Below are 16,859 nucleotides of genomic sequence, written 5' to 3'. Positions count from 1 at the left end.
ATGTCAAAATAACCGAAATCATGCCATTCATCACTATAATCGATATATTACCTATTTCCCAGTCTCCAAGAATCTTACGACGGCTTTCGCTTATTTATGGGCTGAGTAAAAGTATTATGATTGTACCGCAATTATTGATAATAATCAATTTATCTTTTTTAGATACCTCTATCAAAGTTATTTTATAAATCATTTTATTATTTCTGATTTGACATTATTATTTGACATAATATTTTTATAATAATGATACACATATCAAATTTTAAATATTTGTTTTAATGTTTCGTCAAAATATCATTAAAGCTACGCTATATTATTATTCGATGCGTCGTTGCTATGTTTTTTAAAGTGACTAATATCCAAAAGATTGATTTTTATATATTTAATAAATCTTAATAAATAATTCTTAAAATCTTAACAATAACTACCTGTAAAACATAAATATCATATATAGATTTGAATATATTATATACTTTGTCCCCATATGGTTTACCAAGTAAAACTTTAGGACGGGTGTTATCAATATTATATATCAATATCATATTATATATTTAATTAATAACCAATACGAACCAACGGATATTATGAAGACTATCAAAATATATCAAGGTATTATATTTGGTAGTTTCTTTTCGTAGTTGTGTTATGAGTCAATAGGAAAACTAAAGTATAATAAAGTATGTGATATCATCCAATATTCATACAATAAAGAACTCATTTTAAAATAATGATAACAGAATGAAAGTAAATAAAATACGAAAAACAAAAACATTAAATTTATATTTGCGACGTTCATACAAATTCGAAGGAATCCGAAATGAAATATTTTCGTCAACCGGCCTTCATCCATCTGTCTATCGAGTACTCTAGGGCTGCCATCCACCTGTAATAAATATATTTTAAATAGAAAATGATTGTTGTTTTATTTTTTTTTATACATATATTAAAAGTTACGTAAGGTGAAAATTGGTTTGGTGAACTAAAATAATCAAGAGAAGATAAACAGGTATGTTATAATGTTACGTTATGATTTTTTAAACTTTTAGGTTCGATAAATAATTATAATAATATATCCTTTCATCCAAATCCAATAAGCTATTATAATAAAGGCCAGCTGCGCCCCGCGGTTTCACCCGTAAGTCCGTATCCCGCAGGAATATCGGGATACAAAGTTGCCTATGTGTTATCCCAGTTGTCTAGCTGTCTACATAGAAGTTTCTTTGCAACCGGTTCAGTAGTTTTACAGTGAAAGAGTAACAAACATCCATCCATACATATGTATGTATGTCCATCCATACTTCCAAAGTTTAGTTCGTGTTTATAGTACCATTAGGATTCATCGTAGAAGACTTTCGGTTAACCATTTTCCATCCCAATTACATGCAGATCACATCTGACATGAAAATCGATCTGTTTTTACACACTTGTGCATTCACTTTAAAGCTATCCTCACATACTGTCACATGTAACAATAAATTATTCATCCTCACCATGATCATCGCACAAAAAAAAAAAAATTAATTTTACGGTAACTAATTTCTAGAAGACCGCCATTCTAGTTGACAGTTGGTACAGTGGTCAACACGTGTATAACCGATGGATCCTGGGTTCGATTCCCGGCGGGGTCTCTTTAAAAACTATTGTCTCGGTCGGGTAGTACACTGAAGGCTGTTCACCTACTTGTCCATAAAGAAAACCGATAAGTGAAACAGAAGTATATCATCTGCCCCATATGATTATCACAAACCTAATTTACTACATATAACCACGTAAAAATATCCACATAGGTATCATCATCATCAGCCCATATACGTTCCTTTCCCACTGCTGGGACACAGACCTGCCATGAGGTTTGCATAAGTATGCGTAATAGTAAATGCTAGGGCGGGCAATTGAGCTGGTGGTCCACCTATATTACCGCCCATTTATATTTGAAACAGAAGGGCCTCAGTCAATTCGTTATCCCTTTTTAAGGGGTAATGAATAAGGAGAGAGTTTGCTATAGGAATGAAGGAATGAATAAGGGTAGGTGAAAAAAAGACTGCGTATGTGTAAATTGCCTTGTTATGACAACTTGCCTTCGATAAGAAAGCGATCAGTCTTAAGTGTCCCGCCAGGATGAGACATTATTTATTGGTATCTACTGGGAAGCGAACCTCGGATCTGTGCGGTTCTATGCTCACGCATTAACCACCGTACCAAGGAGACTGTGCCTACGTATAACCACGAAACGTGTAATCCTGCAAAGCAAGCGAAGTGCTATCGTATCATGTTATAGAAAAGCTATCGCAAAGCGCCAGGCTCACCGCTTTCTGGGGGTCGCGGACGTATTTTAACCAGCTCCGGTGGCCCCTTCACTCAAGTGGCTAGACGGAACACAGTAGGGTTTTGGTCGGTAAGAATCCGACATAACCCACGGCTCCATCCCCGGGGGCCGTGGGTATCTATGCAAGATTTCCCCACTATAAAAAAAAAGGCTCACCGCTTCCTGTCCATCTCGGACTCGGTGTGGAAGTAGAAGTGGCGCTGGTTGGGCTCGCTGGGCGCGGCCTCGAACGCGAACTTCTTGCCGCCCGCCGCGCAGCTCGCCACGCGGTACCCGTGCAGGCACGCCATGCCTGCGCCACACCGCCACACACTCTACTGTACTACTTGTGCGTACTACTGTTAAACGACAGTACAAGCAACAAACACTACGCACAGTTGCTTGTACTGTCTTTTCATATTTGGTGTGTACATTACAATACACAGAGTTTGTTGCTTGTACTGTCTTTTTCTATTTAGTGTGTACAATACAATACACAGAGTTTGTTGCTTGTACTGTCTTTTTCTATTTAGTGTGTACATTACAATACACATAGTTAGTTGCTTGTACTGTCTTTTCATATTTAGTGTGTACAATACAATCCACAGAGTTTGTTGCTTGTACTGTCTTTTCATATTTAGTGTGTACAATACAATACACAGAGTTTGTTGCTTGTACTGTCTTTTCATATTTAGTGTGTACATTACAATACACAGAGTTTGTTGCTTGTACTGTCTTCATATTTAGTGTGAATAGTGTGATAATTTCTTGCTGTCTGACGTTTTCAACGCGTTTTTATTAGGTTCATCTCTATGTTTGTATGTTAGTATGTACTGACTCTTTTAGACTCAAATTTATAACAAGTTTTTATAAAGTTCCCTGGGTTTTGACCTGTTATCCTTTAGACCAGATTTTGGCTGACCATAAACATATAGATTTAATTCATAATTCATACTATATGGACGCCGGCTTACTTCGATAGGATTTCGTTTCATCATTTATAGCAGTGGCAAAAAAATATTATGCAAGACAAATTAATTTTTCTACATCATCAAGCCTACTATATAATTATTCCCCTCTCCTCTTATTTGATGTTAAAAAACTAAATGCACATCAGTTTACTTAAGCTTTTTTCACAATGTGTTCGCAATTTGCAAATAAATCCAACTTTTTACACTATCAAATTTTAGATACAACTCTTCCCTTCTTCTCTGCCCTAGTGTAAAACACATAAGACGGCCAGGGCCACTCACCGAAGGCGCTCTTGCTGTTCCCGTCGCTGTAGAAGTAGAGGCAGGCGTCCTTGAGCACGCAGTAGCGCTTCGCCCACGACTTCCACTTGGAGCCGAGCTTCATGAGGTAGCCGAAGCAGTCGGGCCGCGGGATGGACGACGGCGGCAGCTTCATGTTGCGTATCGTCACTTCCAGCCAACCGTCGCGCTGTTTGTTATTCGTTTATTACAGTTTTGGAGTGTCTTTTACACTACCTAGTTATTAATTTATTACAATTTTCTTGTTATCGTAAGTTAAAAAAAAACGTATTACTAAATAATTATATAAATAATTATAAATATTACTAAATAGTATAAAGTTCGTGAAAAAAAAATGCTGCCATTATTTAAATTTTAAGTTTTAGCACTTATATAGTTGTTGCGATGTATTATTCATTCATTAACGATGAAGGTAATTCATTAACAATAATAAATTAAGGTTTAGTAAATGCCTTGAATATCACTGGAATTATAGACCGATAATGGTATCGGTTACCATAGAAACATTTTCCAAGATTAATAAATTTTGTAAAAAAAAAGCTTTTTTTTAAGTTGTACCACAGATAACATAAAACTATACTATTATGTTGTACGCATATAATTTTATTGGTATGTGTTTATAAGGTACGCTCATTATATTCAAAATACAGGGCGGTTACAAAAATACACGGCCTCTAAAATTGAGTGACTTTCGAATGCTAGACCGAACTTATCTATAACAATAAACCATTACAACCCAATTCCTTTCTATACAAGTCTTGTTTGTAATAAGAGCAATAACTTATTATAGTACAGCTATAGCGTAAACAGTCAGTAGTATAGTATCTGTGTCACAGTTTAATAATCTTTATACTGTGACTAATATTACGTTAGGAATACAATGTAACAAAAGGTATATTGAAGAAAGAGTATAATTTGTTAAAGCGACATCTGTGTTTGAGTACTAAAACTAATACGAAACCAAAATGGATGAATCGAATCCTTGAGTTGTTTTTGAATGTGATACAGATGAAAAACGCCATCTAATAGACAATTTTGAAATACAGTTATTATATATAGGAGAAGATGTATTATTTTTATTTGATCTTTTGTTTGTGTCCAAATATTCTTTAGTGCTTTTTGAGAAATTGCATTTGATTAGATTGAGGCACAACATACTCTTTTTTTTTTGTTTTTTCTAAATTTGTATCCGTTTTTAAAGGCGACATCTAGTGATTGCTGTCACAAGCTTAAGTTACCGAATACAGAGCATAGAGTGCATTGCCGCTGTCTCAAGTAGGACAACGAGACCTCTATTGCAATCCTATTTAGGTTTATTTAAGGGATCCGTTTAACCCTTCGGACAAGAGAATCTTATTACTAAGACTTCGCAAACCGTTTGTCTGTCTTTTTATTAATCTGTTATGTATATCGCATGAACCGTGAGATAGATAAAATTTTAGAGATCATGTATTTCTGTTGCCGCTACAACAACCTATAATTAAAAATCGATGTCAAGCAATGTTTGGCACGGTCATAGACTGTATGGATGACCATTAATTCTTTTACAGTTGACTTTTTGAGTTTCTTGACCGACTTTTGATAGAAATAAGATTGGTTTATTCTTTAAATTTAACCAGTATATTCAAATATAGATTTTGTTCGGATATTATTCTAAACGTTTTTATTAATCCAATCGGGTGTAAAATATCAAACGGTTACTTCTGTAACTTCTTGTGATATTATAAGGTCAATATTAACATATTGTTACAGTGCATCGTCGTGTGACCGTGAAATTCACAGTATAAGGTAACGCTGTGTTCCTCTGTCAAGTGTCCAACCCTTTGTCTGTCTTTCTTTATATCTCTGCATCGGTGCGTGCGTGGCATCTACCGTAAATGTGCACATGGTTGGATAATAACTCACGCGCTACGTGTGCGCGTGTCGTTACTGTATCGTGTATCTGTGCCTGCGTATTTGTGTGCGTGTGTACGTGTGTGCGTGTGTACGTGTGTGCGTGTGTGCGTGTGTGCGTTTGTACGTGTGTGCGTGTGTGCGTGTGAGCTTGTGTGAGTGTGTGCGTGCGTGCGGCTCGCCCACCTGGTTGGTGGCGTCGATGGCGTGCGCGAGCACAGCGCGCCACCTGGCGGAGGCCTCGGGCGAGTCGGCGGCGAGGCGCAGGCGCGCGCCGCCGCCGCGCTGCAGGCGGAAGCCGTGCGGCCGCCCCGCGTCCTCCTCGCTCAGCTGGTAGTTCACTAGCATCAGCGCGCCCACTGGGTGGATGCTCTGGGACGGACGGACAGTATCAGTTTGAATTAAAATTTTAATATTAATGTAGATCGTATCGTAATAATAAAAATGATATTTTTTATTAGGAAGAAATACAAACTTAAATTATATTTTAAGTAGGTAGGATAAGGCTATATTTTCTGTACATTCTAATGAATAGGGATATGACATACACCTGTTTCACTGATAGATTGCGTTCCACTAGCCACTTGTCGGTGCGCTTGTGAACGTATGCATGTGTATGAGAGTGTGTGTGTGTGTGTGTGTGCGCGTGCGCTCACCGAGTCGGTCTTGTAGTAGTAGAGGCAGTTGTCCCGCTTGAGCACGAACCAGCGGCGCGTCCAGCGCAGCGGCGCGTGCGGGCGGGCGGCGGCGCGCCACAGGTAGCCCGAGTAGAGCGCGGCCGGCCCGCCCTCGTGCGCCAGCGTCGCCACCGCCTCGCACGTGCGCGCCACCTGCGCGCAGTCGCACTCGCACCGTGACTACTTCCATACACGGTCGGAAATTCTTTGTTTATTAAGCTATTGTATAGCTTCTATCGCGGGCCCTGAGCGTGGAGAACGAATCCAAAAATTCCGTATCGAAAATAACCTAACACCCCCACTACGACCGGCACAGCGATGATACTTTTTAGTTTTGCCGTCTATCGCTCCTCGTCGCCACGCTCAATAAGTTGAATTAATATCAAAGAAAAACAAGGGAAAAAATACTGCATAAATAAAATAAATAAATAATTATAATTACATAAATTGAAAATAATTCATTCATCTATTTTATTTTTATTTAAAATATACGGCGAATACATAATGAGAAGAGCTTGTGAAAACTGGGATGATGGAGTTAATATTGGTGGCATTAAAATTACTAATCTGCGCTATGCTGATGATACCGCACTCATAGCAAATAGCAAAGTCGAAATGGCTACATTTCTAGACAGATTGGAAAATATTAGCAAAGAATTGGGTCTCACTATCAATAAAGCCAAGACAAAATTAATGGTCATCGACCGCACAAATAAGATGGATGGTATCGATAGCTTCGTCTACCTAAGCTCTATAATAATAGAGCTAATTATTAATAACTAACAATATAGCTAATTATTAATAATTAGTAATAACTAACAATAGCTTTTTTGAATCAGATATTCGAAGAAGAGTAGGAATGGCTAAAAATGAAATGTCTCGACTGCATAGGATGTGGGCTGATAGAAACATTTCTCTAGTTAACAAACTAGTAATATCGTTAATATTCTCTGACTATGGCTCTGAAACCTGGACATTGCGCAAGGCAGACTGTTCTCGGATAGACTTTGGAAAGAAAGATTTTGGAAATGTGGAGTTGGCGATGCATGCTTCGCATTCCTTGGACGGCACGTAGAACAAATAAGTCGATTTTAAAGCTGTGCATTAGCAGAATGCTTGCGACGAATCTTGGAATTCTTCGGTCACATTGCAAGACAGAGGGAAGATAATCTTGAGAAAGCCCTCATCACTGACAGGTTAGAAAAAAAAGGCCCCGAGGTCGCAGTCCAATGCGCTGGACGGACCAAGTCGAATCATCTGCAGTAACTAGCGTATCAGAAGCAATCCACATAGCAGAAGATCGAGCCAAATGGCGCGAAATAGCAAGGAAAACACGGCTCCAGAATGATCACGACCCTCACCAATGAAGATTTCGACAGAAAGAAGAAGAGGTTAATAAAAAATTCTATACAATGGCTTTACCGCTGTAGTCTTCGAGCGCCAAACGGTTTTTTTTATGTCATCCACAGCAATGGATCTGGTGGTTCGTCTAATAGTAAGCGCTACCACGCCCATTTAAAAAATCAACCTAGGTTTATTCGCAAAACCGTACGACATTGCGGATGTAACGATATTTTTAACCAAATTACAGAATACTTAATGCAGATTTTTTAAAATAGTTATTATTTAAATCAGAATATGTTGTTAGTTTGTGTATGTAGAACAATAATTAATAAAAACATAATGCACAACAATAATTCATTACGTGTTTTGTTTTGTGTTCATTTACGTGGCTTCGTTGAAGCCTACAAAGTGCGTAGCAATTATTGTTAATAATTATGATGACTTATATCTTTCCGAATATGTTACGATTTGTCTTCTCTTTACATAATTAGTAAGCGTATTATCCAACTATATTGTAGTATATTTCAAGGCAAATTACTCACATCTAATTCAAGAATTTCCGAGCCAGAATGAGCTATTTTCACCACTTCCGAGTGTGTTTTGTCTAGCACGTTGATTCCTGAAACAGAATTACATATATTGTACTATTTAACTGCAATCAAAATAGTTATTTTATAGTAGCATTTAGTTTTTTACCTTTATAGGAGTGGAGTGCAGTAGGAACTCATATGGGCTGATGACGATGATGATGTTTATGGTTATTATGATCATGATTATGACGATGATGATGATGATGATGATTTAGACTCTATACCGTATGTTCCAATAGTAAAGCAATAAATGTTAGCTTTAGGAGTGATTATAACATTATCCAATTGTAAAGATTTTGCCAAAGTTTTTCAAAAATATACATTACAATTTTATTTTATCTTAAATTTTGAAATACATATTCAGAAAATCAAAGCAATTATGTTATGATGTTATTGTTTTATTGTGCCCCGTCATTTGTTTCTAACCCATCATCAAAAAAACCGTATTACCATTAACGCATCCTCAAACGAAAAATAATTCATATGGCTTAAATTCAGGGATTCAGGCGATCTTAAACAATAAATAAACGGCATTTACCATTAACCGATATAATAATGTCCCCCACTTCGAGGCCGGAGGTCTCGGCCGGCGTGTCGGGCTCGATGGCGGACACCACGACCGGCTTGCTGCCGTGGATCCGGAACCCGAACTCCTCGTTACCACGACGCACTACCACCGTCTTGTCGCTTTCTGGAAGTGTTGTATTGAAATTTAATTGTTGAAAAATAAAGTAAAAAAATATATGTAAATAATAAGATTTCATATTTGAGAAATTTTAGTAATTTTTTTCATACAAAAGCGGGAAAACGAGCAGGCGTTTAACCGTATTTGTCGCAAAGTTGTAGCTACCATATAAACAAAAACATCGCAATATCCCTATCAAATTATTATTGTAGATACATTATATACAATAGATCACGTTTATAGAGCTTAATATTACTTGTTATACAATGTAATGTTTAAATGAAAGGCTATGTATTATTAAAACATTATATTAGACCATAATAGTTATTTTACTTCCTGGATTATATAAGCAGCAACACTCAATATGTAAAAACACGTGAAACGATCGATGACAGTAATTCACCCAAAGCCTGTCCTAAATTGATGAGAAATACTAAAGAACAATTAATATTAACTTTATTTAAAAGCATGTACCTGTATAATCTATAAGATATTTCAATAAATAATTTATTATTTATAATAATAAAGCCATGTCCAATATACATATCGTAGTATTTTCGAACAATGCGATCTAAATAACACATTCAATAGGTACACAAAAATCTGAAAAGTCGTAAACAAAATAAAATGTAGGTTATCTGTAAAACACTCATGGTAGAACCCACGTCAATAGTTGAAAGCATGGCCATGACATACATAGTTTTAAATCTCGACCTAATATCGAAAAAAAATGCAAACTGTATGATTAGAATACTTGGCGCGGAGCCAATGACCGCATAGCTCCATTCATGCAAGCGCCAGGCCTTATAAAATTGACGTTAATTGTTCAAAAACGAGCTGTAAAGTTTAATTCATATTTACGTAATTTGTAAAACACGCGTGAGAACAAGAATCGAGTTTTTATCAATATTTTTTAACTAGTAATATTAGTGATAGAACCGGTCATTTAATCGCTGCAGATCGATGAAGCATTATGTTAAAATTAATATTAGTAAGAAACAGTTAATATTGAAATAATTATTGGAATTTTTATAAGATCATGTTACCACTAGGTTCTGAAGCAACAAGCCTGTTTATTTCACATTGTCGGCACCACAGCACCAGCATCAATTTGAAAATCTCCTCCAATTTTTGTCTTAAGCTGCCATGTGGCTTAGATAAAACTCCTTTAACTAAAACGGGACAAACATTTCAATGAGTATCGTTACACGTATGTCTCCCACCGTCACAGGTACAACTAGAATACGACTTACGAGCGTAGCCCATTGTTTTGCTACACAATTCATGCATTTCAAACGAGATGTAAACGCACTACAACTATGTATCAAAATATTACAAAGTTATTGGTACGTATGCTGTTACGAAATGACGTCATTAACCCGCAAATGTCAAATCGATAGAAAATAAGCACTTCAGTCGGCGTATGTGAGAAAATACCGTCTCGCTTCAGTCGCGTGTCTTCAACAACTGAGAATTGACGTTCTGCTGGCCATGTGAAATTAAATTTAGTGCGCATTCGTTCGGTCAGTAACAGTAGCGACTTTTTATCGACTCTACGTTTCTATTTAAACCACTCAACCCTGATGATTCACAAATTTATATCTCTATCAAATTAGTTTTATTTGAAGGAATATGGTAGATGCTTTATTATAAAATGAAATAGACAAAATTTGAATGTTGTATTTAATAATGCGAGGGCAAGGTATATTTTACGATGAAATAAACGTTGAAAGTTACGTATTAGCCCACAACAATAGACCATTATGTCATATTCGCCAATAATGAGCGACGCTAAAAAATGTTTGAGGTCGTTCTTAAAATATCAGGTGTAAGAATTTAAATAAAGCGAGGCGACGGATATAACCCTCGCGTCACGGCTTAGCAGAGTGTCGTTAATTTTACATTGCTCGTGACGCAACACGTTTAATTGTTGTTATAGTTGTTCATACTGACGTATTCTGTTCCTATATACGCATTACACGTGTTCTGAATAAATTAATTTATGAATTTTCTTTGTGTTTTAATGGATGCAATTATATACTTTTTTTAAGTATGTTTAGGTGACATAACAAAACTTATATCTATCCTTGTTTTTTAAATTCTAAAATTATCGAGTCCGGTGGACATAAAAGATGTAAACTTAATTTTTTAAGGCTATAGATTTTTTTTTCAAGCGCTTTCGTAGAAAGATTGAATTATCTCCTAGTTCAAATGATTTATAGATTTTCGATTGACTTTAATAGTGTCCAATAATAAAAACTTAAAAAGCCTTGTAAATTCGTCAAAATTATTTATTGTCGCCTTTATACGTGGAGGAGAGAGTCGGTCTTCCAACAGCTACAATTATAATAACTTCGTAACAATGAAAGCTACGGATTTCGAATCCAATTTGGAACAAGCAGCACCAATGATATTGAAATGATGAAAAAAAAATGCACTTGGTTTTTGTGCTCTGTATTTTTTCTGAGTCCCAGAGTATGGGATGTGATTAAAATTAAAAAGATAAACTTTCCACATCCGGTGGCAATGTTGTTTGTTTGTTTTGTCATTGTTGCATAAAATAAGTTAATAAACTGTCAAATTATCAAACATCTGAAAATATATTGTAACAAGTTTAGACTTGTATTCGAAGTAGTAAGGAACTACGATAGCTAAATACTATATCCAAAGAGTTTTCACAAAATCGATGAAGTTATATACGGTGTAAAGTTCATAAGCGTCTCTGCCGATGAACTTTACTCCTAAGATTGAATTTAATGAAACTAATAAAAAATATTATTAATTGGTGCGTATCGCTTCTTTTCCTCTGTTTCAGACTCCATCGTATCTTCTTGGCTTAGTTCTGATATGTATCTAACAGAGAATCAAAAAAAGTTGCACGACTATAATATTTCCTCACCAAAAGTATTGTAGGTCTGCCATTTATTGAGCTCAACGCAGGCGTGTCTGTACAGTAGGCAATGCATTACTTCTTGGCTTAGTTCCGATATGTATCTAACAGAGCATCAAATAATCTCCATATATTTATAACTAGCTGCGCCCCGCGGTTTCACCCGCGTAAGTCCGTATCCCATAGCAATTTCGGGATAAAAAGTTGCCTATATGTTATTCCAGTTGTCCAGCTATCTACGTTATAATTTCATTGCAATCGGTTATAGTAACAAACACACACACACATCTTGGATTGAGAAATTTTGAAAGAATAGAAAAAATTTGATCACGAGGCAGGATTCGAACCTGCGTTTCTTGCCTAACCGTAGCAACGCCTAGCCTCTTGGCCACCCGTGATCCTTTCTATCCTATCTATTCTAAAAATTTTTCTATTCTTTCAAAATTTCTCATTTATAAAGCATTTCAATGCTATAAAACTAAAAATTAAACATCTTGGATTATTTACTTACCAAACGTATCATTGGTCTGCCGTTTATTGAGCTCAATGCAGGCGCGTCGGTGCACGAGGCGGTGCGTGAGCGCGACGTATCGCTTGTTGAACTCCGTCTCCGACTCCGTGGGGTCCTCCTGGCTTGGCTCCGGCGATGCTAATGTATCTGAGATGGGAATAATGGATAGAGATAATGTATACAATAAAATCGATGAAGGAAAACATCGTGAGGAAACCAGCATGTCCGAGAATCAAAAGTTCGACGACATGTCACATCTGCCAACCCGCACTTGGCCAGTGTGGTGGATTATGGCCTCAACCCTCATAGAAGGCCTGTGTTTCAGCAGTGAGAACATGTAAGGACTGATGATTATGATACAATAAAAAACTTATAAAAGTAGATATTAAAATTATTGTTTAAAGCATAATTTTGTTGTATTTTACAGATTTATTTTAAGTGAAAAATATGGTACCATGGACGTCGTCCAAAAATATGAAACTTCTAAAAACTTAGCCAAAAATTACAGAAATGGAAAGGAAAATCAAACAGTTCAGTAAATGGCAAAAAAAATCACTAACAAAATGAACACTAACCAGGTGGAATCCTGGTCCAATGGTCATCGGTTTCAGAGAGCAGTATCCAGTTGCCGCACCACCACGGCGTCGCGTACACGCCGCGCTCGCGCCCTTCCGCGCCCTCGGAGCTTCCAGAACATTCCTCGTGTTCTACAAATATTTCAAAAAAATTTTTTGAAGTCCCGTGTATGGGGTATGGGGCAGATGATATACATCTGTTTCACTGATCGATTTTCTTTATGGACCAGTAGGTGATCAGCCTTCTGTGTCCTGCCAGACCGAGACATTTTTTTTTATTGTCCCCACCGGGAATCGAACCCAGGACCCCTCGGTTCTACGCTCACGCGTTTACCACTGTACCAAGGAGGCGTCAGAAATAACACTTAGATATTGTTTAAACTGTAGTCATATTGAAAACCATATCTATCAACATTTTTATGCCAATTTGATGGCGGACGTGAATTTAATTTTAATAATACGTTGTAACACCAATCCTGTCAAATAAATTCATTTCATATCATTTCATTTAATTTTTTCTAGACGCCTAATCTTTCAATATCTGCCCTAATGAGAAGTCTAAAATATAAATAAAATAAAGTAAATTATAAATACGAGACAGTTCATAGAAAATTATTTATCATTTCAATAATTAATTGAATGTGGTCCTAGATAATCGCTTAATTTATTTTTATTTTATACTACCTGACCCGACAGATCTAAGGATCCGATAAATGTAAAAATTATTGTCCTGTCTTCACTACATAGTATAAAACAAAGTCGCTTTCTCTGTCCCTATGTAACTATGCATGATTAAATCTTTAAAACTACGCAACGTATTTTGATGGTTCTTTATTTAATAAATAGAGTGGTTCAAGAGGAAAGTTTATATGTATAACATCTATTAAACTGAAGCCGCGAGCAAAAGCTCATAGACTATAAAAAATTTAAGTTTAACACTTTTGTGTTTTTTATTTAACAATTCTTTCAAGCCTTTCTTTCACAAGTCTTTCTCCTGACAATAACCAACACAATAACAAAATATTAAGCGTTTATACTTGACACACTGACTAAGAAAAAACAGTTTATTTCTCCTCTTTTACACACCAAAAGCTGAAAGACTATAGGTAAGAATACCATATGACAAAAACGATATTTCGAATGTATCATAATATATAAATAAATCACCATCAGGATCGACGCTGGCGTGGGAGCCGCCGAGTTTGTCGAGACTGTTCCCAGCGGAGCGCGCGATCCGCGCGTCTTGGGGCTTTTCACTTGACGCGTATTCTTCTTTGCCCCTCTCTTCCGACTGTACAAAAACATAATATAATATGTTTAATGCCATTAGATATGTTTAATATTAAACTACAAGCTATGCAGCAGTTTTGCTCGTGTGCACTTTACTTTAAGCTTAACACTAATACACTACACAATAATTTTCCACTGCCTTTTTTAAACAAGTTTCGTTTTCAAAGGTAATCTATTGAACAAAAATCGCTTCAGTACTTAAAGTCCAAATGCGTGGACCAATACTATACTACTATAATAGATACTTTTGCATTTATAATACTAGCTGCGCCCGGCGGTTTCACCTGCGCTTTCACCGGCGTAAGTCTGTATCCCGTAGGAATATTGGGATATAAGTTGCCTATATGTTATTCCAGCTATATACGTACCAAATTTCATTGCAACCGGTTCAGTAGTTTTTGCGTGAAAGAGCAACAAACACACATACTTACAAACTTTCGCATTTATAATATTAGTAGGATTAGTAGGAAGTAGGATTAGTAGGTATCTGAAATTGTTCGCAATAATAAGTAGTATAAATATTACACATTCTGCGACATTCTACTTCATCTAATGTATCACATTTTTTGGTCTTAATAAGAATTGTTTTAGCTATATACCTTAGCTCGAACATCTTGCCGATGCCGGTAGTGCCTGGATTTATCTTCCGAGCGGTATCGTTTATCCAGCTTCTTGTAAAGGCGAGCGCCAGTCGCGTGTTTCTTCGTGGACATACAAGATGGTGAGTCAGCGAAACCGGCCGGTGCGGGCACTATGTCCGGTGTTGCGTCGGCGTAAGATTCCTGCCAATAATTATGGAGTAATTAGATTTCAAAATGTTTCGCAAATACTAGCTGGAAGATGCGGATTCACTCGCCTGGTACCCGCCGCTAAAATGAAGCTTATGTGTTAATCCAGACTGTAATCTATCTGCGTGCCAAATTTCAAACAGATCCCAGCAGAGGCTTTCGCGTGAAAGAGTAACAAACATACATCCATCCACACTTACCAAACTTCACGTTTATAAAATTTTTTATTTTTATGTGGAATAATATGATAACATTAATGTTAGTAAATTACACTCCACACTAATATCATAAATGTGAAATTAGTAAATGTTTGTTTGTTTAGATGTTTCTCCTATTATTATAGGATTTTGATGAAATTTTGCTATACAGACAGGGTGAGAACTGATTTGGGTGATAGGATATTTTTTAGGCTTTTATCTCGGTTAAATGCTCTCTCGGGATAAATCAGTAATCTTGATAACCGGGCGGAGCCGGGACGAGTGTCTAGTGACTTATAAATGAATGTTAGTAAATTGTCGATTAATGTGGCACCTTCTGTGTAAATCTGTCGCTTCTATGGATTTCTCTATGGATCTATAACATTCAATATTCTTTGTCATTACCAGTTAATAAGGAGTTTACAAAAGCACATAATAGCTAACATCAATATTCCTAGTCATTACAAGGCGGGTTAGTAGGGAGTACACAAAAGCACTCACGTCCGTATGCGAGGTCTTAGAGGCGCGGCTGTCGTGGTCGTGCGAGGCGGTGACGATGTGCACCTCCTTGCCGCAGTGCAGGCAGTGCGCGCGCGCCTCGCCGTCCGCGCCGCCGCTGTGCTCGGTTCGCTCCGAATAGAACACCGAGTCGGAGCCTGGCGAAACGGAACGGAGGGATTCTGCTGAAGCCGCCTTTGCGAACTTTCCGTCTGTAAACCTCGTTGCTGTTTAACATTTTTCGCTTGCGGATGTAACGTTTTAGTGAGAGGGTTTTATGAAGCGCTTGTGTATTGTGTGTAATAAGTAATTAATTGGAAAGGAAATAAATATCATGCAAGCGAGTAGATAATAAGTTGCAAAATTATCATGTGAATATATTTTAATTTTTATATATAATTATAATAATTTAATTTACGAATATAGTATTATAATGTTAATAACAATATATGACACTTTATTCAAAGAGACTTAATAAGCATTGGCATACAGGTTGTCCCGGCGATGGTGTAGTTATAGTTTTGCAAACGCTGTTTACAAAAAAATACTCACACAAACCGGCGTACAAATTGTTTTATTTGATTTTTTTATAAAATCGCTATCTTCCCTCACCCGATATAAATCGCTACGTTAAAGAGAACTTTGTGCCACAGAAAACATGATTTTTAACGTATGTGTGCGTGCGGGTTTTAAGAATTTATCTAATAGAAAAAAAATTTGAATCAGGGACTTTTTTAGTATTTTTAAGTAATAAGCGCAATCTGAACTATAAGTCTCCTTGAACATACATCGACACTCTCTATAGACGGTAACCCAAAATCAAATAATTATTGGAAATTACTTGATCCGTGGAATTTGTCCTCGATGTTATTTTTTTTATAAACTATATATTATATATATTTATTTTATAATTAATTTTATAAACTACCTTTTAATCTTAAGTTAAAAGAAACTTCTTTAAGTATCAATACTATAAATGTAACAGACTATAAAATTATTGAATGTTTGACTCTTTTCTCCCATATCTAAAGTAATGTTAACAAATGTATAGTAATGCTTGTTTCGAACCTTTATCTTGTTTACGGTGTCTGGGGGACGATGTTGGACTTTTAACGTAGCGCAAAGGAGTTAATCTTGAACCAGCGCTTGTCAGAGTTCGAGCAGTTTCAATGTCTTCAGCTTCTAACGAACTCATACAAGGTAACGTTGGTATAGATTGCTTTCTCCGAGGCAAACTACCGGGTAATGATATGCTTTCGTTGGAACCGCTTTTTCGCCTTGGTCTTGAGCTGAATTAAAAAAAAAAATACATAAAACAAAAGAGATTCAATATAATTTTTTATTT

At 36.5% G+C, this 16,859-nt stretch overlaps 1 protein-coding gene across 4 annotated transcripts in view; it reads right to left on the bottom strand.

The window, feature by feature from the left end:
- Positions 1 to 763: 763 nt before the first annotated feature.
- LOC119840271 overlaps positions 764 to 16,859 on the bottom strand; it is a 33,766-nt gene continuing 17,670 nt past the window's right edge. For all 4 annotated transcript variants that reach the window (XM_038366801.1, XM_038366798.1, XM_038366799.1 and 1 more), the window contains 13 exons: positions 16,583 to 16,803; positions 15,518 to 15,726; positions 14,631 to 14,813; positions 13,909 to 14,032; positions 12,742 to 12,873; positions 12,167 to 12,313; positions 8,619 to 8,771; positions 8,033 to 8,109; positions 6,126 to 6,299; positions 5,656 to 5,841; positions 3,559 to 3,745; positions 2,483 to 2,618; positions 764 to 883 (listed from right to left, as the gene is read on the bottom strand). In XM_038366801.1, the coding sequence (XP_038222729.1) occupies positions 832 to 883; positions 2,483 to 2,618; positions 3,559 to 3,745; positions 5,656 to 5,841; positions 6,126 to 6,299; positions 8,033 to 8,109; positions 8,619 to 8,771; positions 12,167 to 12,313; positions 12,742 to 12,873; positions 13,909 to 14,032; positions 14,631 to 14,813; positions 15,518 to 15,726; positions 16,583 to 16,803 (1,981 nt within the window). In that variant the 3' untranslated portion in view covers positions 764 to 831. The remainder of the gene's footprint in view (positions 884 to 2,482; positions 2,619 to 3,558; positions 3,746 to 5,655; positions 5,842 to 6,125; positions 6,300 to 8,032; positions 8,110 to 8,618; positions 8,772 to 12,166; positions 12,314 to 12,741; positions 12,874 to 13,908; positions 14,033 to 14,630; positions 14,814 to 15,517; positions 15,727 to 16,582; positions 16,804 to 16,859) is intronic.

The sequence above is a fragment of the Zerene cesonia genome, chromosome 5 (genome assembly GCF_012273895.1).
Source record: "Zerene cesonia ecotype Mississippi chromosome 5, Zerene_cesonia_1.1, whole genome shotgun sequence".
Classification (NCBI taxonomy): Eukaryota; Metazoa; Arthropoda; class Insecta; order Lepidoptera; family Pieridae; genus Zerene; species Zerene cesonia.
This window is presented reverse-complemented; position numbering and strand designations above follow the sequence as displayed.